This window comes from Corvus cornix, chromosome 8, assembly GCF_000738735.6.
Source record: "Corvus cornix cornix isolate S_Up_H32 chromosome 8, ASM73873v5, whole genome shotgun sequence".
Taxonomy (NCBI): Eukaryota; Metazoa; Chordata; class Aves; order Passeriformes; family Corvidae; genus Corvus; species Corvus cornix.
Window position 1 is genome coordinate 22,643,657 of NC_046338.1, and position 25,810 is coordinate 22,669,466.

Consider the following 25,810-nt stretch of genomic DNA (forward strand, 5'->3'; position numbering starts at 1 on the left):
TATTCCTAACCTTTTAATGAATTAATAGCCATCTTGCCTATGTCTTCACTTGAAAATAATTTATGTCACTTTCCAGATGTTTGTAGTGGTGTTTGGACATCCTGGAGTGTCCCCAAGCTGTGAATGTAAATAGTGGCTTGCAGGTCAAATCCAAAATGAGACAGCACACCAGCTTCACTTTCTTTCTAGTTGGTTTTTCAGTCTCCTAGCATTACTTAAGTCATGGCTATACAAAATTACTGCCACATGATGTTGGATCCACTTTTTATACAGGATTGGTTAATTTTCATTTGCAGTAGTGAGTTCTGATAAAACAGAAAAGTAGACTTAGCTTATTAAAAGCTTCAGTTCACAGAAGTGCTGCCTGCTCATCTCTTTCAGGAACAGAACAGGAGTGATGCATGGCTTGCTTCTTTACAGAGCAATATAGTTAAAAAAAGTTAATGAAACACTTTCCAGTATTGCCTATAAGAATTTAATTGAATTGCCAGGAATGATTAAATGTGTTTTTGGCATAAGATATTTCTTCTTTAAAATGGGGATTGCTTGATGTAATACAGCAAGCAAATGGAGTCTGTTTGGACGTTAGCCTTTGCAGGCTTTGTGCTGTTTTACTGTTGCATCCAAAGTGCAGCAGACTGGTACTTTCTATTGCAAAGGTGGTGTTTTAATATTCCTAAATTACAGCTTGATACTTGAAAAGATTAATTGTTCAAAAATAGTGCAATCAAGCACAACTTTCTGTTAAGGGAGTTGTGCCTTATCTTTTGGGTTAACTGAATATGAAGTGTTTATGTCAGTTCATGAAGACTGGGTTGTGATGTCACCTTCAAGTTATCAGCTCTGTTTTGGTTCACTATCTCAGGGCAGTGACTGATAACAAAAGGCATAATTCAAGGCCTTGTTCACTTTCTCCTCGCCCTTCTTGTGGGGGCCAGGAATGGAAAGCTGCCCTTACTTATGTTCAGGAATTCTTTGTCTACCATTTCTGCCCTATTAATTTCATACTGTCACTATAGTCAAGTAAAGAATCAGTCCTAGTATGGAAAAAAGAAGGGGGGAAATGATGGTATATTAAAAAGGGTTTACTGTAGAGGAAAAAATAAAAGAAGGTTGCCTGTTTTAAGCTGCCCAGTAGAGTTTTTTAATTAAAAAAAAAAAAAACAAAACAGGAAAAAAAGAACCATCTTGAGAGTGTTCCAGTATATATTTTATTTTAGCCAAGCAGGCTTTGTTTTATGTGCATCTTCAGATTTTTACAGTTGTTGTATTTTCTTTGCATCTTCCTTGAAACTGGTTTTCTGTGGGTTTATCCCCTTTAAAAACTCATTCGGTGTAGATATTTGTCTTCTAGTCCTTCCAATTACTACCAAGATATAAGTGGAAACTTCCCACCCCTCCATTCTCTTGTAGCTTCTGGGTCATTATTTGCCCGAACTGTTGGTTCTTTTATTAGCTTGACTTTCCAACCACTTTAATAATGTGATTATCACCAACCTCACAGCTTGCTTCAGGCTTAGTGTTAGAGCGAGATGGATTCAGCTAGCCTGAGGATTATGCTCTGTAAGATCCGTTTGTAGCAAAAAAATTACCATTTCTGGCTTTTGAACAGTAAACTATGAAAGAGAAACAAAATATATGGCTTTGGATTAAGCAAAAGGATGAATGAAACAAAGGGATTGATCTATTCACAGAGGTGGCTGTTAGTTATTTCACTTTAGCAGCAAAAGGAAGACCTTTTCTAAATGTCATGCTGTACGTTCTTGCCCAGCACTGTTTTCTCCCACGTCACTGCATCTGCATGTATTCTTATTAGTTGCATGGAGCTGTATGAGTTTCAGTACAAATAACTTTTTAATTCAGTCTTTCTATAAATTATTAAAGCACTGGGGTTGGATTTTCCACGAAGGCTGAACTTACAGCATTGATTTTATGCATGCTGGAGGCAGGCCCTAGATGTTTTGGCCCCAAGTGCACCTGCTGTGGTAGTCTACCAGAACATCATACCACACTCTCATGTATTCAAAGCAAAGGAATAAATCATGATTTTACAACAGTGCATCAGTTGACTTATTGCTGTTTTGTGACCGGAGGTAGGAAGGATTGCTGTTTAAAGCCATGTCATCGGTTCTCAAGTCACTCAAGCATGAAAGCTTGTCATATGCCTCTGTAATTGTACCTCTGCAGTCTCTCCCTAACTAGTCAGCTGGGGCTGTGTGTTCATCTCCAACACCCGCCTGGCCAGTGTCTGACAGGAGCTTTCTCATCAGCCTGTCAGTAATATGCTAACTAGATGGGATCGTCTGCGGCCGGCGCTGGCAGGTGGAAGGGATGCTACGCTTTAAAGCAAATGTCTAAGTGTTAGCTCCACTTGGACCGGTATTTGTTTCGGGTAATACAAGCCTGATGTGTCTCAGAGCAGGTGCGTACAAGTTCTGCTTGGTGCTGGCTCTGGGTTTCTTTGGTAGCCCTACAAAAACAGACATGTATGTCAATAGAAGATACAGATCTGTTTTGGTGGTGAAGGAGCGCTGAATATAAATTTACACACATACATTTGTGGAATCACTTTTACTGTTGCTTCCATGCAAAGAGAGCTTTCTACAATTGCCCTCAGTGAATTGGACTGAGTATTGGCTTTATTCTCTTTGCCTCATTAGTCTTGTTCAGCACTTGTCACACTATCCATAGTTGCTCAGTAAAAATACTACAGATTTAAAATTTAATTCGTATCTCAAATTCATGTGACCTGGAGATGTTCAAGGGCTAAATTTAGTTCTTAAAAGTCAAGAAATGGATGGGAATTTATCATTAACTTGCATGGCAGAGTGGATATTCTGCTGATACTCACTGTGCTCCCAGAAGCATAATTAGAATTAATTTTGGAATATAGCCTCAGTTGGGGCATTTGGTCTGGAAGTAAATGACAAGTGGCATTTAAATTTTTTTTTTTTTTTTTTTTAGTTCAGGTGTAAGCAGTCTAAGATAAACTGGGCAGGGGTGTAAACTGTTGTAGGTGCAGTTAAGTTCCCATTGGGACACCTGTAGGGAGCACACTTCCAGCAATGAGGCTGTGGGATGTCAATATGGAATACAGTGGAATTAGGATATACAGCCACATCTGGAAAGCTCTCTCAGTCTTGAAGTTTAGAATAGTTTTCCCATTGCCACAGCATAATATTAGGAGAAATAATTGCTGAAAGAATTTGTGAAAAGAAATTGAAATGTGTTGTTAAAAAATCATCTTTTAATGAGAGTGGGGGGGAAAAGCCAATAAATTGTTGAAAATTGCTATTACCTGCCGTCTGTGTAAAACATGAAAAACTTCATTGCTGGGTTTTATAAAAAAAATTTAAAAATCCCAAACCTCGAAAATCCACACTGTAAAAGAAAAAAGGCACGTAGGCAGAAAGACAGATCTACAAATTAGTTTCAGAATTTAATTTTTTACTTACTAGCACTTGCAGGAAAAAAGAAAGTTCCAAGATTGAGTTAAACTAGGGTAAAGTTGTTTCTTTCTCCAGTTCACATGAGATTTGGCAATTCAGTAGAAACTGAGGGAAAAAAACGCTGTACAGAGCCAGCGCAGGCACTGCTGTGGGCGTAAGCGCTCTGAGAGAAGCCTTTAGGAACTGAGTCCTTTGTGGCTGGGCAGAAGGGGAACTGAAAGGGAAAGAGTCCCTATTCTGTTGAGCAGAACTGTCTCACCCCCTCCAAAAAGTACCAGTAAAGTCATTTGGTGGTCGTGTGAGGCAAAAGAAGTGATGAAGGGTTGCTGAAGGGTACATGAGTGCAATACCAGCCCTCGTTCTGGTGTGCTGGTATGGCAAGATTTCCCCTTTTCACACTTGCTACTGCTTTATCACTCTTTTTTTCCTAAATTCACCAATGATAAGATGAGCTATAGCATCATTGGTGGTTATCTCTACTCTTGCTACAGTAAGTTGTCTGTCAGCCATTCACAAGGAAGTTTTTCCCTGCTGCTGCTTAGAGTATGGCAGAAGAACATGCCATGGAGTTCCTTTGGAGGAGGAAATGTTAATCAGAAATGATTTTCCTGGAAGCTCTCCTGTCAGAGGTGGGAAATGTTTGCAGAACCGCCTTATTTTATGGGAGGGTAGCTCTTCCTCCGTGGAGACAGATTATAAAATAAAGGAGGAAGGAAAGGACGTGTCAGGAGATGGTCAGGAAAAGGGACATGAAGGTGTGAATGTTTGTAGTGTTCTGTGTTTTTGTGATTAAGGCAGAGATAAAGAAGTTAGGGAATAAATGAATGTCAAGATGGTAATAAACAAATCAAGAACATACAGAGATGAAATGAAGAAATGTGAGGAAACTGCAATTTTTGAACAGATGATTTAAAGAAGCATAGTTAGTTTATTATAGGATAAATGAGTATCATAAGAGGCATGTTAGTTAACCTGATCTCTAACGTGTTAGGGATAAAACCTGATGATTAACTTCCAAGAGTTCCCTTTTCAACCTATAAAAAATACAAAAAACCTTTCTGGTATGAAAATATTGAGTAACTGAATGAAGTTACATATTTTTTTCTCTGCACCCACACCTACTTTGTTATATAGATACCTCTGATTATCTGTAAAAGCGCCTGTAGGTCCCTGGTGTAGGCGCAGTATGTCAGTGGTATTCCTTGTTGAGCACTCACCTGTCTACTACCACTTCAATTCTATTTTCTGCTCAGCTTCAGTTATTGGGAAACATGTCACTCCTGGAGCCATAGGCAAGGAACAAGCCGTGTCTGCAGCCTTCTCTTTTCTCTTCCAAACTAATGCACAAGAATGATGCCATAATGCTGCTTTGTGAATCAAGAATTGCAAGAAAAGAATGAAATTGATTGTATATGAAGTGCTGTCAAAATCATGAATAACACTCATCTCTTCCCTTTCCTTCCCTCAGAAAGAATGATAAAAGGAAGTGAATAATCCTAAAAAACCCTAACAGCAATTCCAGGAGAAAATAAGTTTTTTATATAAGTGTTTTCTTTTTCATCTGTAATTTTTACAAGGGAAAAAATTAAAAATTTCATCTGTGAACTGGAAATATATTTTCCTTTCTCTCTCCCTCTGTGAGAGAGGAGAGCTGGGTTTTCATCTTGCCAACAGGAGGAAAATGCATTATGGCTCATTTAAGGTCCTCCTTCTTTTTCTTCCTAAAGATTATGGGGATGGCAGATGGAAAATGATTAGCCAGGAGCTAAATTAAAGTATTACATAGAAGTGACTTTGCATATCATGGCTTGGGCAATATATTCTGTTCTCTTTCGTTGCTAATTTTTTTCCTCACTGATTTCTCACCAATGCCATCAGAATGGGCTAGTTTATCATTTAGTCTTGAGTGTTTAATCTTTAGAGCTGGAAATAGATTTATGCTTTCTTGTAAACTGGCAAAAGCAAGAGCTCCCTTTGCACTTTACTCCCCAGCAATCTTCCCCTGCCCTGCCCCCTGTTCAAGAAGTGGATGGAAAGGTAGGTCTCCACAAATGTTAAGCATCTGTTATGGGTTTGGGGCCTGATCTCATTCTCAATCCAACAAGTTTTAGATGTGTTTGCCCCTCTAAAGTTGGTTGTCTTATGAGTTGTAATAACGTAGAGGAGAGGCTTCCTTTCACCTGTACGACTGTTCCCCTTTCAGGAAGCAGATAGTGGTTTCTCAGTAATTCTTGTGAACTGAGAGTGTTGGGGTAGGAGCAGCAAGGGTTGGTCCAGGCTGATGGTAACTGCTGTAATTGTGGTAAAACAGTGACCCATCCCCTACAGTTTATTGCTGTAGGTATTAATGAGTAGATGAGATAACAAAACTACACAGAATCTTGGGCATCTTTCAACATATGTGTGGTCAAGGCAGTGGGAGGGAAGCAGTTCTTTGGCCCATTGGGACTGTGAGGGGGGAGGGAGAGAGCACACCAGCACCTGTTTCTGGACATGGTGTTGACAGAGATTGACAGTGTTTGATGATTTTTCAGGAAATGGTTTTATCACAGTAGTTCTTTAGTTGCTTACAGTAGATTTTGAAAGGTTGTACAGAATCACAGGTTAATTTTACTTTATTATTTGTTTAACTTCTGTTGCTGTTTTTGGCTTTCTGACAAGATTCTGCTAATCAGTTTCTGTCTTTCTAGTTTGTGCATTGCAATGTGTGCAAATCTTGCTACCTATGCTCTTCCTCTCTTTTTACCTTTGAATGTAGAACAGGCTTTGAAGAAAGTAATTTATATAGGTAGAAACTGCCAGGTAACTTTTGTGCAGGATACAGGTATTTTCTTGTTACTCATCGAAATTATGTGAATATTAGGTATCAAATAAGCATTGTCTGTGAGTCTGCAGAAAGTGTTTCAGCTGAAGTAGAGTGGCTCTAGACATGTCACAGTGTTTTGGCAAAAGTTAAAATGAGGAAAAGGAAAAAAGATAACAAAAAGGGACCGATCCCCTTGAAATACAGAGCAGAAAGATTCATTGGTTGAAGTGAGCATTGGGGTAGCAGATCCACACATCAGAATTACTGCATCCATGTGAGGGAGGGGAGGAGCTGCACTCTGTGTTCCCAGGAGCAGGTAAACCTGCTTTGATCAAGCCTTGAACTAAAACTTCTCCTGGCTGTTCATGTTCATCAGTGCATAGCTTTTGAACAACATCCTTCTCAACTGTCTGCTTATTGCCATGAGGTAGGAAGAATTTGGGCATTACTTCAGTCTTGTAGAGATTTGGTAGCAATCAATTTTCTGTCCCCCAATAATGAATTTTGCTAACGAACTCTGTAATGTGGTCTCCCACTATTTGGAGAGACTATTTTCAGAATTTTTTTTTGCAGGGGCAGAGATAAAGATTATTTTACCAGAATCTCTGCAGTACACTGGAGAAAACAGCAATTACTTTCCTTGCAGTATATGAAAGCTCACATGTTGATTCTGGCTGCAGCATCTTATCAGGAGAGATCAGAAACAGACTGAAACTTTCAGTTGTACTCAGTACTATCAGTAAACCTATTACTGATGGAATGAGACATAAAGCTTCTTCTCATGTCCAGTGCAAATGTTAGAGATTTCAAATTCGATGTGTTCATTTGTTAGAGGGTTGAACACTGAAATTTTACTTTTAACTAATTCAAATTGATTGACTCATGCTGTTCATGTACTTTAAAAACAAATTATTTAAACCAATTTTAGGAATATAATTAGATTTGTTTTTGAAAATAAAAGTTGTTTAACTAAAAGACATTATTTGACATGGAAAAAAACAGTCTAAAAATCAAAATTGATGGACGCAAAAATGTTAAAGGTTCCGTTCAATGTTGGCAAATGGGTTTACTTAGAAATTGCCTACCCATTTTTTATGGATAGAAACACAACTCTAATAGGTCTTTTGTAGTGCACTGAACTACAGGGGGATGTCTCAACATCATTTTTTGCCTCAAACCAGGTAATAAATTATGAGATTTGCAGAAACTAGGTTCTGCAGCACTTCTCTGCTACAATTTAAGATTTTTTGCAAACTGCAGAGTTGTGCAGTGATCTATGTGTGTGTATACATAAACACACAGCAAATTTTGTTGGACAGAGGGATTTTGCCTTTTATATAAAACTTACCTTTAAAAGGAATTACAGTTCACAGTTGATGTTTATCTCCAGTTGTCAGTGGAAAAATAAGTAGGGTTGTACACAGTCTTGAGGACAACTTCAAGATAATTTGGGAGAATGTGTACCTGTTTTGAAAATGAGTTTTTCCTGATCTATGACGTATCTTTCCTTACAATTATTTTTTTTAAAGGATAATTCCTTTCAGAATAGATAGCAGTCAATTGTCGGACCCCAGAGAGATGCCTTTGTCCCTAAATAGTGTAAGGAATTGTTTTCTGCAGAAGATATGCCCACTTGGTCAAGCAACAGACTCTCATTTCTTTGCCTGGGAGCTTGTGCTGTGTGCTCTGTTTGAGGATCTCCTCCTGCAGCCTTTGGCAGGTGCTGCTGGGCTCTGCTCCCAAGCACAGATGCTGTTGGACACCCTCAGATCTGGTGTCCTTTGTAGGGTTCTGATGTAAGTGGTCGAGTTCTAACTGGTGCCTGGCTTTTCAGAGCTCTTGAGCTGCCTGGTTCCTTAAGAAGTGCAGCATTATTCCAGGGTTCACAGCCGTGTCCCTTCTGTTCAGTGCAGCAGATGTGTCAGTTAAAGAGGAAGGTTGTTTAAATAACCAATGCATTTGAGAAATGCAGTCACTGTTGAAACAGTACAAAAAGCAAAAAAGAGATTTTTTTCCAGAAAGTTTGGAAATGTTAATATGAACTCCGTAATTATCAGTATTTGCTTAAAGGCAGAGTTGGCGGAATATTAAAATGTCACACAGTTTGAAGAGCAGCACAATCCCATAGCTGCTTGTGTTACAGCCTGTATACAACAGGAAACTATAAAACATGTTGATGGCATACTAAAATGTTTGGAAATCTACTGCAGCAGCATAGAGGGAAATGTTTAAATAAGATCTTACATTAAGATGATGTTAAATAGAAAAGCAAGGAGCAGTACAACAAAAGCTTGATGTGTAACTAATAAAATCTTTACCTTTCCTGCTAGAAATAATAAAATTTAGTAGATTAAAAAAAATTATAAATGTTAAACAGATGCTTATGTGAGTGTCACACTAAAATACAGATTATAAAATGAGCTAATAAAACTTCAGATGTTTTTAAGGAATTGCACACTTCCTCTGTTAAAGTGAGAGTTAAAACATAATAGACATATGCATAAGATAGGGAAATTTCTTCATGCAAATGGTATAGTCATCTTAATTCATAATTTAAGAATGCCTATTAAGAGGAGGAGGAGGCGACTGTATACATCAGGGGATATCCTGTATAACTGTATGCTCAGCTTTTTTTCAGCCTCTCATTGAAATACATGAAATGCTGATTTTTGTATAGGTTGTTGTAGTTTGAAATTTATATACCGTTTACAATAGTATGTATGTGGACATACTAATTAGTAATTCCATGTGCATTCTGAGTGAAAGAGCAAAAAACACAATGCTGTGCTGGACTGTGCTATCAGTAGTGTTAGTTAAACTACAGAGAGGGATAATATGGAAATAAACCTCATAAATCCCACTGCGTAGAAGAGGAATAAGGTACTCATTTATTTCTTCCCTCAAATCAATTCTTAGTAACCATGCAGTAATTATTAAAATAGCCATTATTGTAAGTCTAAAATGAGAGTAATTGCAGAGGTGTGGTGTAAGGCTAAGAAAGGAGATGTTAATCTGAAAGGAAGAGTTTAAATGGGGAATTATGATATCCTTGGCTTTCTGCAGTGTAGCTGTCAGGCTCGGGCAGCTCGCTGGTCAATAGTGACATTCTGTGTGTCAGTGAACAGAGTCTCCTGATACCTTAACCTGCAGTTCACACATTACTGAAGCTCCAACTGTCGAACATTCAAGTCCCTTGGTACCACTGCAGCTTCCAGACTCTCCTGACTGGCTCATGTTTCATTCTTTGGCAATTTGCCCTAATGATATCCCTCAGGAGCTTTCAGACCCTCTTCTTTTCCATATTTAATCGTGTTATATTAATCTGAGTGCTGAGCAAACTAGGCTGCACAAGTTGTAATTGTCTGTGATTTCTGCTGCAATGGTCTTATAACTGCTTTTTTCATTTTTAGTGTAAAAATACATGTACAAAATTGTAGTGTAATTTTTATTTACAAGTCTAAATGTCCAAGACAGCCCGGGTGTGAATGCTTTAACTACTGATCTGTTCCACAAAGAGGGTTGGTTTTTTTCCGTGTAAAAATCCATAATGTTTTAGCACTTGCTGTATGGGCAGAATTTACATTTTATTTTTAGCTCTTCCTTTGTTACTGTGAAAGTTCATGTCTAATAGCCAGTGCTATTATCAAGTTAAACTCAGGTAGTAATTTTGTTGTGATATAAAACATTAGGACAGCCTCGTCTTTTCCATCAGCTTGGTAACTTGTAATGGGGGCACTTGCTTTAAAAATTTTTTTCCCTTTTAAAATGAGGTTTGTGATGGATAGAAGCTACCTGCTTTTGAACACAGTCTTGATTTTTTTCTCATTTTGTTGTAACTCTGTGCCTGCATAATAAAATAACAAAATTTGAGAGACTCCCTGATAGCAAAGATAGATCAAATTTGAATTCTTTACGTATTACAGATGATTTTGTTCACTTGTGGAATGGACTTGGCCCCATTTTGTATAAATTCCATAGTTATTTTTTTGTTTGTTGTGGGGTAAAGTGGAGCTTATGGTGGTTTTTTGTTTGCTTTAGAAAACCAGAGATGTCCATTTTGAGTGGCAAGCAGTTTGTAGCACCTCCTTTCTTGGCCAAGGAGTCCTTCATTTTCCATGATCCTTGTGCCAGGCTTGGAAGTCTCTGCTTTGGGAAGGGAGTTTTGGAAAATTGTAATAAAGTTGCTTTTCTGTTACAGGGAATATTCACTTCAGGTTTTTTTTTAAAGATCGTTCAGAAATCAAGATAGTGACACAAACAGGAGTTAATCCTGCTTCTGAGTTTAGTGCTGTTCTGTCTCTTCATGCAGCTTCAGATCACTTGCAGTTAGAAATAGCAGAAATGAGGACCAGAAAACTCCCCTGAGTCTTTCCCACTCAGTGGAGCCGAGTTAAACTGGGGTGCACTTCAGTCTGGTGTGTTCATGGCAGTACTCATGTTTGACCATGACTGCATCAAGTAATTCATGATTATTTCCCTTTTTCCAAGGGAATAGCTGATCAGGGAGGGCTAACTCGACTTGTTAGCCTGACTTCTTGCAGATGTTGTGCTTATATATTTACATCAGAGTTCTTCATGGATGTGTTTTGGCAATTCAGAGTTATTTACAAAATTATGTAATAGGTGATTTGGGGAGGTTAAGATTCTTGCATGTCTAAAAGTTTATTTAAGATTTTGTATTTTCTTTTTATTCATGTTTTTTTGTTGCCAATTCTGTGTGTGTATTTTTATTTTTAGTTAACTGCTTGTGTTCATGCGTCAGCTGCATTGTTATATCCAATGTATTGGCAACATATTTACATCCCAGTGCTTCCTCCACATCTTCTGGACTACTGCTGGTAAGACAGCTAACGTGTTATCCCCATTTCTGAGATTCTTACCTGTCTTAGGATTCTGAGTAAGTGATGAAAACACTAACTCTTTATTTGACTGAACATACAGGATCCAGTTTATGAAAGCACTTAGGCCAGTGCTTAAATGATGACTTGAACAGGGATATTCCAGCATGCCTTGATGTGGTGCTTGAATTGGTACCTTGAATTACAGTGCTGATTACTATCAGTGCAGCATTTAGAATCCTATTTGTAATAACTGTTTCTGTTTTATTGGTAAGAGAATTCATTCAATAATTTAAATGCAACTGTGTTACAGTTTACTTTTAGTTGGCTTTTATTTTAAGTTGAAATAAATGATACTTATAGAAGTATTCAGAAAAAAAAAGATCATTTTTTCCAGAATCAGATGTTAGTATTCATCAGTGATTTAGTATTTGTATTTTAACTCAGCCAGGCTCAGGATTCCAGCCAGTGCTTTCCCAAAAGAGCTTAAAAACTCCTTTTGGGACTCCAGAATTTTTATAATAAGAATTCTGCTTCTCCTGATGTGTTTCTGTTCATATGACAGACTTTGTGGTTTTGGCATATTTTTAAGTTGGACAAGAATCACTTTTTGATTCACTTCTGATCCTTCAAGGGGATGATGTTTCCACATGCCTGTGTTCCACAATTTCAGGCTAAGACTACTTGCTTTTATTCAGAGTAGTGGCAGAGATAGTAAATGAGAGTTTCCATTAAAGCGTTTAAACAGGAATATCCCTCCCTGGAAATTTTCACTTTATGTAGACCCTCTGGGTCTGGTAGGGAAAAATGAACCATTCCAAGCTGTTTTAGAGATTGGCAATTGTTATTATATATAAAACCTGAGACCCAGCCAGATGCTTACCAAGCTAAGTCTATGTTTTCTTCATAGGAATAAATTATGCTTATATGTTTGCTGGGCTTTATGTTGGTTTGGGTTGAGTTTTCCCCCCCTCAAATCTATTAATATATTGCTGTTCCACTGAACTCCACCCAGTCTGCTGAACTTTTGTTTTCAAACAAATTCTTGCTATGTTTCCTTAAGTGTCTTTGATGGTTTTTCCTGAATTTCACAATATTTGTCCATGGTATATATTTCTTTCTGTGGTATTTCTTACAATTAATGTGTATATTATTTGTTGTTTTAAAAAAGGAAACAATGTTCTTAAACTCTTCCCTTTACTTACTAAGCCTTTCATCTTTAATGATAGTTTTCATTTGAAGAAAGTCTGTCCTAATTGTTTCTCCTCCTGCCCTTGATAAAATGCACCAAGGTGGGGTAGAACTTGGGTGTATTTTAATTTTTGTATTACTTGAGCTTACTGCCAGAAGCTTTGTAATTTCTCAGATCATTCATAAATTCTGTTCTCAGAAGGCAGATCAACATCTTTTTTCAAGCTGTACTCTGTAGAGTGCATCCTGAATACTAGAAGATTTTTTTATTTGCCCTTCTAAGCCCAGATAATGTTTCCAGAAATAATAATATTAGATGCTGTACACAGCTTCATGTGATGATGATAATAGTTGGGATTCTAGAGCACTGTGCCGTGGCCTGAGAATTTTTTTATTCATTAAAAAGAAGCATGGAGCTTCTTAAACTTGTAAAATTCATTTATATCCCTTTTTCTTTTTCACAGTAGTACAATAGTGTGGAGGAAAAGTTTCCCTGTTTTAGAAATGTTCAAAAGGAAACATAAAGTTCATGAAAAGAAATGCACAACTGATGAGTTCATCACAGTAACTATCATTCAAACCTTTTGACTCAGATTATTTTGCATTTACATTTATTTTTCTGATCATCTGAATGGTTCTTTTGTGAGACAGGTTGGAAAAGTGTAATAAAAACACAAATTACTTAGCTTTCCTCATGTTCTGGTGTATTAACAGTAAATAAATGTTCTCCTCATAGATATATAATATATCAAGTTAAAAAACCTTGATGAATTCTTGAGGTCAAAGTTTATGGTAGGCCTGATCTAGTTTGCCATCCAACGGGATCATGCCATATAAAATCAATAAAAGAATTTAAAAGTTATTTTGTATACATTGATTTTTTTATGTCATTTTGATAAGCAAAGTTCTTTTTATAAAAGTGCTGTTTTTCCTTTTAGCTCAACATGCATTTTCATACCTAGAAATTTCATTGTCAGTGTTGCACTTGGACTTGCTGGGATGTCTCCCATGAACTCTCATTTTCTTAGTGTTGTTCTGAAATGGTATTCAAATATATGAAGTAGGAAAATATCAATTGGATAATTTTGTTCATTCCGTAGTAATAAGGCTTTTTTTAAACAAAGATAAAATTAGTTGGACTAAATACCTTTATAATATCATAAAGATAAATGATATAATTCTGTGGGGGTTAGAATTCGATAAATTACATAAAGTGCCTAGTTGGTGCATTTTGTAAGCATGAAAAAAGAAAAATGTATCTTTGAGCAAAGCACAGCTATATTAAAAAATACTTCAATTCTTCCACTTGCCTTTTTAATAAAAAACTCTGTTAATTTCTTTCCTGCTGCCTGATTAACAGGCTGGATTTAGACCTAATGTAAGAGATGATGCTGAGGTAGCCCGAACCAGAGGGTCAGTATGGACTGTAACGCCCTCAGGACTAGCCAGGCCATGAGTGCCAAGGTCCAGTGTGTGTGAACAGTGTCTGTTTATTGACTTCAGGAGGGTTTTCTACCCCCATGCAGCTTATCTCAGCCTTGAATGCCATTATGAGAGCTCCAGCGTGAGAATTGGAATGGCCATCCAAAAAACGAGACATAATAAATTTCTTTTTCTAAAAGATAGCAAAATACTGGGCTGTAAAAGGAATATTCATTGTAGCTGTAGAGCAAATAACGGCACAGTTAATGAAAAATTGAGTTTTAGATTGTTATATAAAATTGATTTCTCTTCTCTTCTAAATAAAAGGAGACTTTTGCACTCAGCAGAGTGAGTGGCTAGCTTTCAAGAAAACTTCTACAAAAATTGTTTGAGCATTGATATAATAATTATGTTTGAATAAAATTAATTTTTGTAAAGGAGAAAGCTAATTTCATGACATTTCTGTGTAATATCTCAGCAGACTAAATCACCGATATTAGAATACACGCCAGTTTTGTCTGTGCATGATAAAGCATCTGTTATACTGATGCTCTGTTAAGAATATAATGCAATTAGAAAATTCAAGTTACAGTTGCAATAGGTCTTTATGAGCTTTGGTCTCTTCTGAATTAGAATATACACATGCCTGTTTCCGTGAGAATGGGACGATTATTTCCGAATTAACTTGGATGTTTTGCATAATGTAGTAATTATTTTGGGCAATGATACCACAGATTGATATTTTTGGTGATAACATGCATAAGCAAGAGAAAAACTGTATAGCAGCCTCCAGTAGTATTGTAGTAAGCCATTTCATGTACATATTACAGTCCTCTGCTGTTAAGACTTCAGAATCCAGCAGTAATAAAATTCACTTTTTGCTGAAAACGATCAAATTAACTTTCCATACCTGCAGTTTTTATTTCATCCATTTTCAAGATGTGCTTTGTACCTTTATTCTGTTAACTTCAAAATTGAAATGATGTAGCTGTTGCTTTGTTCTGTAGAGAAAAGAGCTACATGCTACCCTTTTTAATGACAGGTTTATTAATGGAGCAAATCATCAGCTATCTTAAGTCAGCACAGGCATGGTGAAGCTACTGGAACAGTGTCGATGTACGAGAAAACAAGTGTGCATAAAATCCATACATCATATAGCACTTGTTTTCCATGTAGTTTCTCCTGTTCACATTATTTGGAACACTAAGATATCCTGATATGAGGAACCTGAGGATCTATTTTGCTGCATATTCCACTGCAGATTTCTCAGTTACGTGTCAGCCGAGATCGTTCTTACTGGCTTGGTTAAATATGTTAAATAGTACAAAGCATTCTTAAAATTATAGTGGTTTAAAGCTGTTTAAATCCTCTCTGAATATGTAGGTGTGTCTGCTCTGGAGTGACACTCATTTACAACTCCATGTAATTTGTGTTTAGTTCACAAAGACATAAGGATTAGCCTGGATGAAGTCATCAGGAAGTGCTAAAATTTTGTCAGTATTGGGCTAAGAAAAAGATGTGTGGGAAAATAAAGCCTCTTTTCCTTTTTGGAAGCCCCATTGCCTAGAAAAACCTTAAGTCATGACAGTTTGCAGTTTCAGCGAACCTATATTTTGATAACATAAACACGAAATCTTGTTTGGGCCTTGCTCAGGCTGGGTTTTTGGTTTTGTTTGTTGATTTTTGTTTGGATTATTTTTGCATTGATCCTCTCCCGTGGGACGTTGTTAATGAGAGCAATTGGCTGATCCATAGGATGTACAGATTTTTCTAAAATGGGCTGTAGTCCTAGGCAGGTGAGAATTGCTTGTTCTGGTCCCAGAGGTGGGGCCAAACGGATGAGACCACATGAACTGATGCAGTGAAGCCTTTCCCCATCCTTGGGAAGTCAGTCACCAATCAGTCAGTGCCACTGGCTCAGATCCATGATCAAATTATTGCCATGAGAGAAATTGTGTCTGAGTTGTTTGTGTACCTTTGTATAAGTCATCTTACCTCTGAAAATTTATTTATTTTTCAGAGGTTATTTTTATTTAGGTTTTTTTTTTTTCTGTCTGGTCTATTAGTGATTTGTTTCCCACTGAGTTACCAAAACCAGCCTGTCTGTTGCTTGCTTCTCTGGAGTGCATATTGTCAGTAATCTCACAGAACCCAAGTGTCTGATGGTGATTGTTGGAGTTTTTTTTTTCCTTCAGTGCTGGACACTGAGTATATTCTTGGTCAGATGTTGCCAGAACAGAAGATTGTAGGAAGCCATGATAAATTAGCCTAATTCAGTTTCTTGCTTGCATATGGCAGGAGGTCTTACTGCAGTGGCTTTCTGTGGATATTTGTTTTATTTGGAGAATATAGTTCCTTGTCTTATGCAAGTTGGAAAGGAGTAGTTAATTCTCTCTAGTTAAACAGGATATTATACAGCTTCCAAAATCTTGCCAGGGAAGGGTTTTAGAACCAAACCATGATGTTTGTGTTGCATTGTGGTGATGGTAACTGGGACCATGTTCTCCAGAATGGTGTTTCAAAACCAGACCACTTTGGGAACATCTGCTGGGTTAGCTCAGTGTGGTCCGTTATTGGAACTATGTGTGAATGAAAGCTGTGGGGCCTCCTTGCTCATACCTCATCGTTTGGAGCAGCATTATTTATTTTGTGGTCATTTTTACTGCAGAGTAAAATAAAATTTTCCTTGTCGAGTAAAAATTCCTGTAGCAACTGTGTTAATTTAATACTGTCTTAAACAGGTGACGGTTTACTAGGGTCTTATGTGCCAAGATTTAAAATACTCCATTAATGTTGTACTTAAAACTTGATGTTTTCCACTTTTTTTCTTCAGTGCACCAATGCCTTATCTAATTGGCGTCCACTTAAGCTTGATAGAGGTAAGTTTAGTATACACTTCAGTGTACTGGGAAGCATGAGGTGTGTGCACCATAAAAAAATTTTTAATGGAAGTGCTTCAGGAAATATTCCTGTATTTTAGCATGTAGAATTACAAAATTTAAGCTTCATATGCTTTACTAAGTAAAAAATGTCTCTCTTTGAAATATTACTTTTACAGTGTTTTATGGAGACTTGTAGCTCTACGTCATGATTTGTTTCTTCGTCTGATTAGTAGCTCAGTGATAGTTATTTTCCTGCATTTAGTACTTTAGCAACAGATTTTCCCAATAATGAGAACAGGTAAAATTTATTTTGGAGTCACCATCACTCAGATTTCAGCATTATTGTGATTTCCTGGATAATTTGTGCTCCCGTCCCTCTGAAAATTTGAGTCTGACCTCCATCCCGTAACACTCATAACTATTAATTTAGAAATTTGTATTTTTTTGCCAAAAAACAAGAGGTAGCTTTTACAGATTTGAATGTAAATCAACACAATAGAACTCACCTGACTGGTCAGTAAATAGCTGGGTATGGAATAGTTTTGCCTTTTTCCATAAGCGTTTGATTACACTGTGAAGCCTACATGTGCCATCTGATTATCATGCAGAGTAGATAATTGATTTGAGAACATTATTTGATTTACACTTCAGCTAAAGCAGTTTCTAAGGATCAATTCACATCTGCTAAGCTGATGGGGTGGGGGTCTTTCCTGAGCCACCAGCACTTTTGTTTTTCCAGAAAAAGGCCTTCTATATCATCTCCACTTCTTAACTCCAGGCACGGCCTTCTGTGCTCCGAAATCAGGTTCATATGACCTGCATGCATTGATCATAATATCTTCACTAGGATGTTTTTTCTTATTCAATAAGGAAATAATGGAACAGAAAGATTTGCTCTGAAAAAGAAGCCACTCAGTTCCTTCAGGAATTATTTCCTGCATTATTATGTATTATTGTAGGACCATATAGAAAAGAGTTCTATCCTTTTCCTGAAAGGAACAAATTGTTTAATTCTTAGCTGCTAGCCACGTACATGGATGAAAAAGGGTTTTATCCATTCTTCTGTGGTAATAGTAGGCGTCACATGCCTGGTGCTTACATAAATCTGCAAATAATGGTAGTTTTTTCTCTCATTTTCATCTGATTATATCATTAACATCTTTGATTTTCACAAATTTGAAAGAATGAAATGTTGTTATAAGATATATTTACTTCCAATATATATTTATCCAATATATATTTGTCCAATATATTTAACTGTGTTCTGTGTAAATCTTGGTTTTTCAGGAATTCATTTCAGAGATTATTAATATAACCTTACTGTTTGAAGAATAAGAAGTATTTTTAAAAGCTACTCTGAATGCTATATCTACTTCACAAATCCTACATCTAAAACTCCAACTGTTGTTTTTGCCATTACTGTCCTTTGTATAAAATCATCATTTGTAATTTAGCACGTTATAATAAAAATGTGCTTCAGGAGCACACCATAGTAAATTGTTTCTCCAGTATTTTTTTTTTTCTTCTTTACAGAGAGTAAAAAATAGATCACTGGAGGATGTGGTTTTGCTAAATGTTGACACAAACACTCTAGAAACCCCTTTTAATGACCTGAACAACCTACCTGGTGAAGTGGTGAGTCTTAGACATTTCTTTCTTTCTTTCTTTCTTATATAGGTGCTTGAATTACTAGTAGTTATTTTTGCCTCGTTTTGCTAACTGCTATAAAAGGAATAAGGGGGTGAAAAGCACCTAGTTCAGACCCCTGTATTTGAGATTTTTACCTTTTTGACAGTTGAGGAGATGTTGAATGGAACATCATATTCCTTATTGTAAAAGTAGGATCATAATTATAAAGCTAGCTGCATTCATTAGGCAGAGCTGCTTTAAACGCAAGAGTCTCTTCATCTCATCTTAATCATTATATTACAAAGTAGGCATTTCTGTCTGCCTAGTGGCATGTCTTGCAAAAGAACGAGAGAGTTTTTGAAGGCAAAAAGAAGAAGGGGGCCAATTATCGGCTTCTGCTTCCCTGCCACCTGCCAGCGCTTTCCTTTTAATTAATGATCTGATGGCACTGGTCAATATAATAAGAAATGCTTGTACAGTTGGGGTCAGAAAATTCAAGCTTTGATCTTCTTCAACTTTGTGAAACATTTATTTGTTTTCTCTAAATTATTTCAGTTTTATTTTAATCTCTTCTATCCTGCTGAGGGCTGCGTGAATGAAAACCTATACTGTTTGTCATTTGCTTTGGCAGAGCAAAGACTGCTTACTTAGAATTCTATTTGTAAATTAAACTGAAAACCCAGTTTGTCATAAAAGACATCTGATCCTTTTGAAATGACGAAAGCTGTCTTTTGTCTGTAAAGGATGATAAATTAAGTGCCAGTTCTTTCTGGACTTTGATCTTGCAGAGGGTGCCCCCCCCTTTTTTTTGCCTTTTTTTTTTTATTGCCTATAGGGGAACATACTCTCTATATCATTTTAAATAGTCACAAAATTCACTTATCTTGTTTTTCCCAGTAGAGCTCTAAAAGAATATAACTGTGAAACCACTGTTTTCATTATTTAATTAAAGATGCGCAAGCTATCACAAATAGTTGTCGAGACAAAGAATTTTATATCAAAATATGAAATCAAAGAGTTACATTTTCTGAAATTGTAAAAATAAAATCCCCTGTTGTAATAAAAGTAAGATCCTATAGTGACGCACTGTGTCTTTTGCTATTGTTGGTAATTTGTATATATTTAGTACAATAGAAGTCAAACTCTTGATGATTATATTCATGAAAGTCCCCTTTGATTGTAATGATGTTAAAATCTAGACTTTTTATAGATCATCTGGTTAGTCTTTCGACTCAGTCTCAAGTGTAGTTCAGAAATGTAAAAGACTATAAAAATTATTGTGATGTTCTGTGGTTGTGTATTATTGCATTGGTATATTTTGTGATGTTTTATGATTTACTTATGCATGTATACATGCACAAACATATATACAATAACTTCGACTGTACCCTATCATGCAAGAGTGTAACAAGTAAAGTAAAAAGAGCGTTGTTTCCTGGTGTGTCAGTAACTTTAACTGGACTTCCATTGAGTGAATAAGGTTGATGTTATAATGCCATGAAGGTCTGTATGCCAAATAATAGCTGGATGTCGAATTGAGAATGAGGCATCATATTCCATGAGATACTGGAGTTGTAGCTGGAGGTCCTTCAAACAGCCAAAATGGATCTTTGTGCAATAAAAGAGGTACTTACTATGTGTTTCACAGGTGCATATCAAAATGATCTCTAAATAAGTAGGCTAGCATGAAGGAAATAGGAACACATCTTCATACTTCTAGAAGTGTATTTTCTCCCATAATATATGCATGTTATTACTACAAATCTTAAAGTAGGTTATCCAAGTGTACCGACTGCAGACTAGACTTATAATATCTTTTCCATATCTAATATAGAACAAAAAAGAACAGTGTTCTATGCAAAATATACTTGCAGAACTTGAGGATTTTATACTGAAGCTTTTGAGTAATCCCATCTCTTCCTTCACTTCAATCTGTAAGGCAATTAAATTAAACATTTTGATGGAATGCATATACAATTATAGTAGGAAAACCTGGAAACAAAAGTCACAGGGCTGTGTTTGGTTCATAAGGTGACAAAATGCTTGTCCTTCCTTTGCATTCATGAGGGGCAGTGCAGCTGCTGATATCTTAGGGAAAAAGTATAAGACAGAGGAGTATAGAGTCAAAATAGTAAGTCAGGCTTAAAATGTTAAAGGGAATGTCAAAGATACATGTGTGAAGCATTTTAACTTATATAGAGAAACCTCATAAGCATAAATAAAAAAATAGTAAAACTTCTGATGAAAAAATAGAATGAGTACCTCTGAAAGGCATTAAAATAGAATGAAGAACTGAAAATATAAAAGAAGCCGTAGTCTTACTGTCCGTTTCAAAAATTGATTCCAGGTTGGTTAACAGTCTAACAAAAGAAATGCATTATTTTCCAAGTTTTCTAAAACTGTTTCTTGTGTCCAGAGGGAGCAGAGTAATTATTTTCTTGATCAATAAGCCTGATGATGTCCTCACAGCATAGGTATTTAATGGTTTGCCCATGTGTATATGCTCTGATTGTGAATTTTTTCGTGATAAATTTAAGATTGAAAGAAACATTATTCTATGGCATTGTCTAATAAACTGTATAATAAATTAACTGAGATTTAAAGGCATTTTTAAATCATTCACTTAAGCATTTAAATTATAGTTACAGGCTAGATGACTTTCTATGCATGTGAACTCTATTATTCTGTCAGACTGACCAGTGGTCTTGACTGTTCAAAGGTCAGTGGTCACAGTTGTCCTGAATTACCAGTGCTTTTTTCATGAGGACCCTCTGCTGCGTTGCATGCTGTAATCTTCTTAATGGCTTCATTCCAATATTCACACATAATATTTTAGATTTATTGACTGTTAGAAATACTACCATGCCAGTAGCAGTTCCGCTACTCCTAAGGTATTTAAAATTGGAAGAATAAATCAGGGCAAGACTTTCAGGAATCCTTTGTTTTCTTAGAAGGGGGAAAGCCCCTCTTTTTTCGCTCTTCTGACAAGAAAGCTTGTTTTTACATTTCATCATTTCACTGTGAATTTGTCTATTATTTTTTAATTTAAAAAAAAAAAAGAAAGTAAGGAGCTACTACTCTGGGAGTAAATTTCCTAATATAATAATACTGAGATCAGCACTTTAATAATGTCAGACATTAGAAGAACATTAGTGATCATAGACTGAAATTTATAAATTTTGGGCCTGACCCTGCAATACCTGTTTGCACTCAACTCTGACAAAAAGACTTCTCCTTTGCTCAGATGTGAACACTTCCCCAAACAGCTTGCAGAATTGGCAGCATCACTTTTAGCAACCAAGTCTTACTGACTTGAAATCATAGACTGAGCAGAACTTTTATAAGTATGATCTTCAGAAAACAATCGAATTTAGAGGCTTTTAGCATCTTCTGTGGTTGTTAAATATTGTCAACTGCGAAAGCTACAGAGCTGTTGAAAGATGCGTAGTGTTTGTACTGCCTGGTACCTATACACTGTGATGCAATACAGAATCTAAACTGGGGTTTAGAGCTTTAGTTTTGAGATTCCTAAAGTCAGAAGATTTTTACACCATAAATTTGACATGTGAACATTACTGTTCTAAAAGTAGCATTTGAGAAGTAGGCTGTAATTCATGTAGAAAATTGGTTACTTTATACAGCAATTACTGGGAGTGCAAATTATTTCTTAAAATATGATGATTAATGGTATTATAAAGAAATTAAGGTCAATGTATAAGAGTGCAATTAAAAAGATTTTTTGCAAAATATAAATAGCATAATTTACGATGTTTTTTTCCATCAGAAAATAGCCAAAAATATTACTAATATATTTTAGAAACTCAGAGTGGTCAGTAGTGTTTGCAGTGTTATGAGGCAACTGTTTATTGTGAACAAATTCTTAGAGCTGAGATTCTGTTGAACTTTGATATAGTTTTAGAAGCTAGAATATGAAATCCAAAAGTGCAACTAGTTTTGAAAACATTTGCATTTAAGTAGTTGTTTTTGTCTAAATGAGGAAATTGTGATTAAATGCTGGAGGTCTCCCTGAGATGCTTAAATCCTCTGTGTGTAGATAATATACATAGAAGCCCTTTACTAGCAATATGGATTTAAATATGAGAATCTAGTTTGAGGTTTTTGGTTTTCTTTTCTTTGTGATCTTCTCACACTTTCTTGTTTTTGAGAGTAAGCTTCCACTTACTTTTATAGTGGTATCATCTGATGGAGAACAGCAAAAAGTAGTTTAGAACATAACAAGTGTTGCTGAAACCAGAGGAATATCTGAATATATTTTTTTCAGAGATCTAATAGTCATTTGAAACTCCAGTGCATGGTTCTGTATTTCTCAGACAACAATAGTATACAAATATAATTCTTCTATATGTGCTTTAATTTGTATGTGTGTTTGAGTTTTTGCAGGAACAAAGGCTTTGATTAATAGCTATGTGATCTTATTAACTTATTTTTTAATTTTATGTGATTCTTCTACTCACATGGATACTGAAGAGATATTAGTCATGTTTCCTTTCTATCAGATATTTAGATTTTAGGAGTCCTAGAAAGGCCGTATGGTGACCATTTAAATGAATGATACTTTTTGTTTTAATGACCAACACAGTATGTTTCTACATTTTAGATGCACTTAATTACATATCAGTCTCATCTGTATCTCCAAAAAACTATTGTACTGATTTAAACCTTCCCTGAAGCTCTGATTGCTCTTCACTGGCAGTGTTTAGCAGTCCAATGAAGTCACCTTCCTATGAGAAGCTGTTGCTAGGAGAAGATAAAAACAGTTTGCTTCTAGTGTAAATTAATAATACCATTTCTGCAGCCAATCACTGGTGTCTTTCAGAAATAAATTTTAACAGCATTCTAACCCCTGCAGTTTGTTGTTTGCGGTTCTTCAATTTCAAACTTTGTAAAAGTTTATTTCTGCAAAAGAGATACAAAGAAAAAAATTTGGCATTCTTAATCGTAAATAGGTAGATGGATTAAAATGTGTATGAGGAAAAGATTTTGATACAGATGCTGCTTGGTATTTTTTTGGCTTGGTGTCAGAATTGTGTAACTTTCAAATTATTTTAAGTGCTATGAATGATGTCACTCCAAGGGGTCTCACATTTCCTTGGTCTGAGGTGCATGGATCTAAGCAGTCACAATCCTGCTGTGCACCAAGTCTTTCCAAAGAGTTCAGTGCACCCTGGCTCTTACCTATAGCTGTTCTTCTGGCTGTAATAACTGCTTTATCACTCTTATCACTCTGCCTTTGATTCAAATGTGGGACAGGGAGATTTTGACATCAGCCTAGCCAAGTGTGGCTGGGCTGAGCCCTGAGTAAGCGCTGTCCTGTGCTCGCCTGTTTGCTGGCCTCAGCTTGGAGGAAGCCAAAGCTGGTCCCAAGGACACTTCAAGTGTGCTGCAGCCAGGGTTCCACTTGGGACAGCAGGCAAATCAGGGCTGTGGCTCACATGATCTCTGCAGGCTTCTTCTTAAGAGCGCTGTGCTCCTGGTTCTTCTGCAGGATAATCTGATAGAGTTCTTCCTGCCTTTAAGCATTGCCCCCTGAGAGAAGCAGGAGTTGGAGGAGCTTTCTTTGAACTCCAGCATTGCCTTTCTGAGGCTCAAACTCCCTCCAGGACAGAAGCACAAAAATGTGCATCTGTCCAGAGACCCTGCCTCCGAACTGCCAGCCCATTGGAGGTTCTTAATATTGCTGAGCTAGTAACACACCGATATGGCAGCCAAGCAGCAGACTAGTTGCTTTCTAGTGTTCTTTTTAACACATTGCCTAAAGCATCCTGTTAATCAAGCTTACAATAGGGTGCTTAGGGTCTGCCAGAGCACAGGAAAATAGAAAACACCTTTTTCTTTCACATTCCTCTCTTGGTCGTGTAATCCCTCTGCTCTGCATTATCTTTACCCCCTTTCTTCTCTTACCCTGTCTTATCGTTTGCCATAATTTCTCCAAAATCATAAGGTATAATTTAGAAGAATGTAGATTTAAAAGAATGTGGATACTTTTCTACCTTTTCCCTCCCTTATATTTAGAAGATGCTTTGCCTGTCATGTCAGAGACAAAATTTTAACATTGACAATTCTTTTTTGACTTCATGTTAATTGTTTTTATTTTAGTCAAACTGTGCTACTGTCTGTGGGCAGATCTTCCTTGTATGCATTTGTTTTCCCCAAAATGAAATCTTACTTTTTACAAGTATAAAATAATCATACAATACAGATCAAAAGAAAAAAAAACAAACCACAAAACTAAGACATGCATTTATTTTTTCAGCCTTGAACTTCTTAACCAGTTGCTGTACTCAGACTTGTACTTTTTTTCCTTTTGAGGTGGAAGGCAAAACCATAAATGAGCCTTGGTGTGTGCTTTCCATGGGCTAAACGAATCAGGCTCTAAACTTTTATCTAGATCTGTAGAGCTTGGATATAAATTGAAAAGATCACAACTATGGGGAAAAGACCTATACTGTAAAGGCCTTTCTGCATAGATTATGAACATCATAACTCAATAATTTTTTTTCAAAACTATAGTTATAATTGGACCCAATGGGGGTCTCTCTCTTTGATCAGATCACAGTAACTGTGACTTTACACTGGAAAATGTCACTACTGTGAAGGTTTATCACCTGTAGAGCTGGTCTTTTCTCTGATGCCATGTTCAGTTCTCATTAGCATTATTCAAAGTTTAGTTGTTAATTAGGTTGACACTTCAATTAAAATCATCATCTACAAGAGCAGTCAGGACTCTTGCATAAAGAAACAAAAAGATACTCATTCTTGCATATATTTCCAAAAGAATGAAAGCTGTTTTGGTGATAAATTTGTATTTATAATATCCTGTTTAAAGAGTAACTCCGAATGTTACTTCATTTAGGGACTTAAATAATGCTTTGTTGGGTATGTTGCAATACAAAGGGATGTAGAAATGTGTATTCTATGTAAATAGAGTTGACTTAATTTCCAGGTGTCCCTCGTGATGGAAATTAGGAGAGTATAGACTATATCTGGATAGAATTCCATGTATCTTGTAATAATTCCAGAATTATATGATTTTCCTCCAAAGTATGTCCAAGGAACAGTTATTTAAATTAAAATTTCCCCCTTTCCTTTTTTTTTTTTTTTTTTCTCTAGTTCTGTCTAACCAGTGGTTGTTATTTGCCAAGTAAAAAAAGACAAACCTCCTTAAAAGAAGTCAACCACTATAATCAGAATGGTCTTTTTTTCTTACTTTTTTTTTTTCTTTTAACCTGGCGGCCCTTCCTAATTATTTTTTTTATTTTCTTCCCTTTCACATGTTTTATCTTCAAGGACAATTCTAGAGGCAGTGTAACACTGAATTTACGAAAACCTTTCTCAGCTATTTGACTGTGGTAGCAGGTACTCCCATGGTGCATGAGAAATGATGTAAGATAGGAATTTGACCTAAAATAAGAGATACTCCTTGACACTGAATAGTGAGTGACCATTAAGAGTCCTTAAAAATAAACCTTCATAGCTTAAATAAAAATGATCCAACTGTCTACATTCAAACAAGTAAATGCATGTTATGCTGGAAAAAAAATCTGCAAAAATGTGACTCACATGCATTTAACT

The 25,810-nt window shown here is 36.3% G+C and overlaps 1 protein-coding gene across 2 annotated transcripts in view; it reads left to right on the forward strand.

The window, feature by feature from the left end:
- DENND1B (DENN domain containing 1B) overlaps positions 1–25,810 on the forward strand; it is a 153,702-nt gene that overhangs the window by 85,381 nt on the left and 42,511 nt on the right. For both annotated transcript variants that reach the window (XM_039555816.1, XM_039555817.1), the window contains 3 exons: positions 10,993–11,093; positions 16,540–16,585; positions 18,122–18,223. In XM_039555816.1, the coding sequence (XP_039411750.1) occupies positions 10,993–11,093; positions 16,540–16,585; positions 18,122–18,223 (249 nt within the window). The remainder of the gene's footprint in view (positions 1–10,992; positions 11,094–16,539; positions 16,586–18,121; positions 18,224–25,810) is intronic.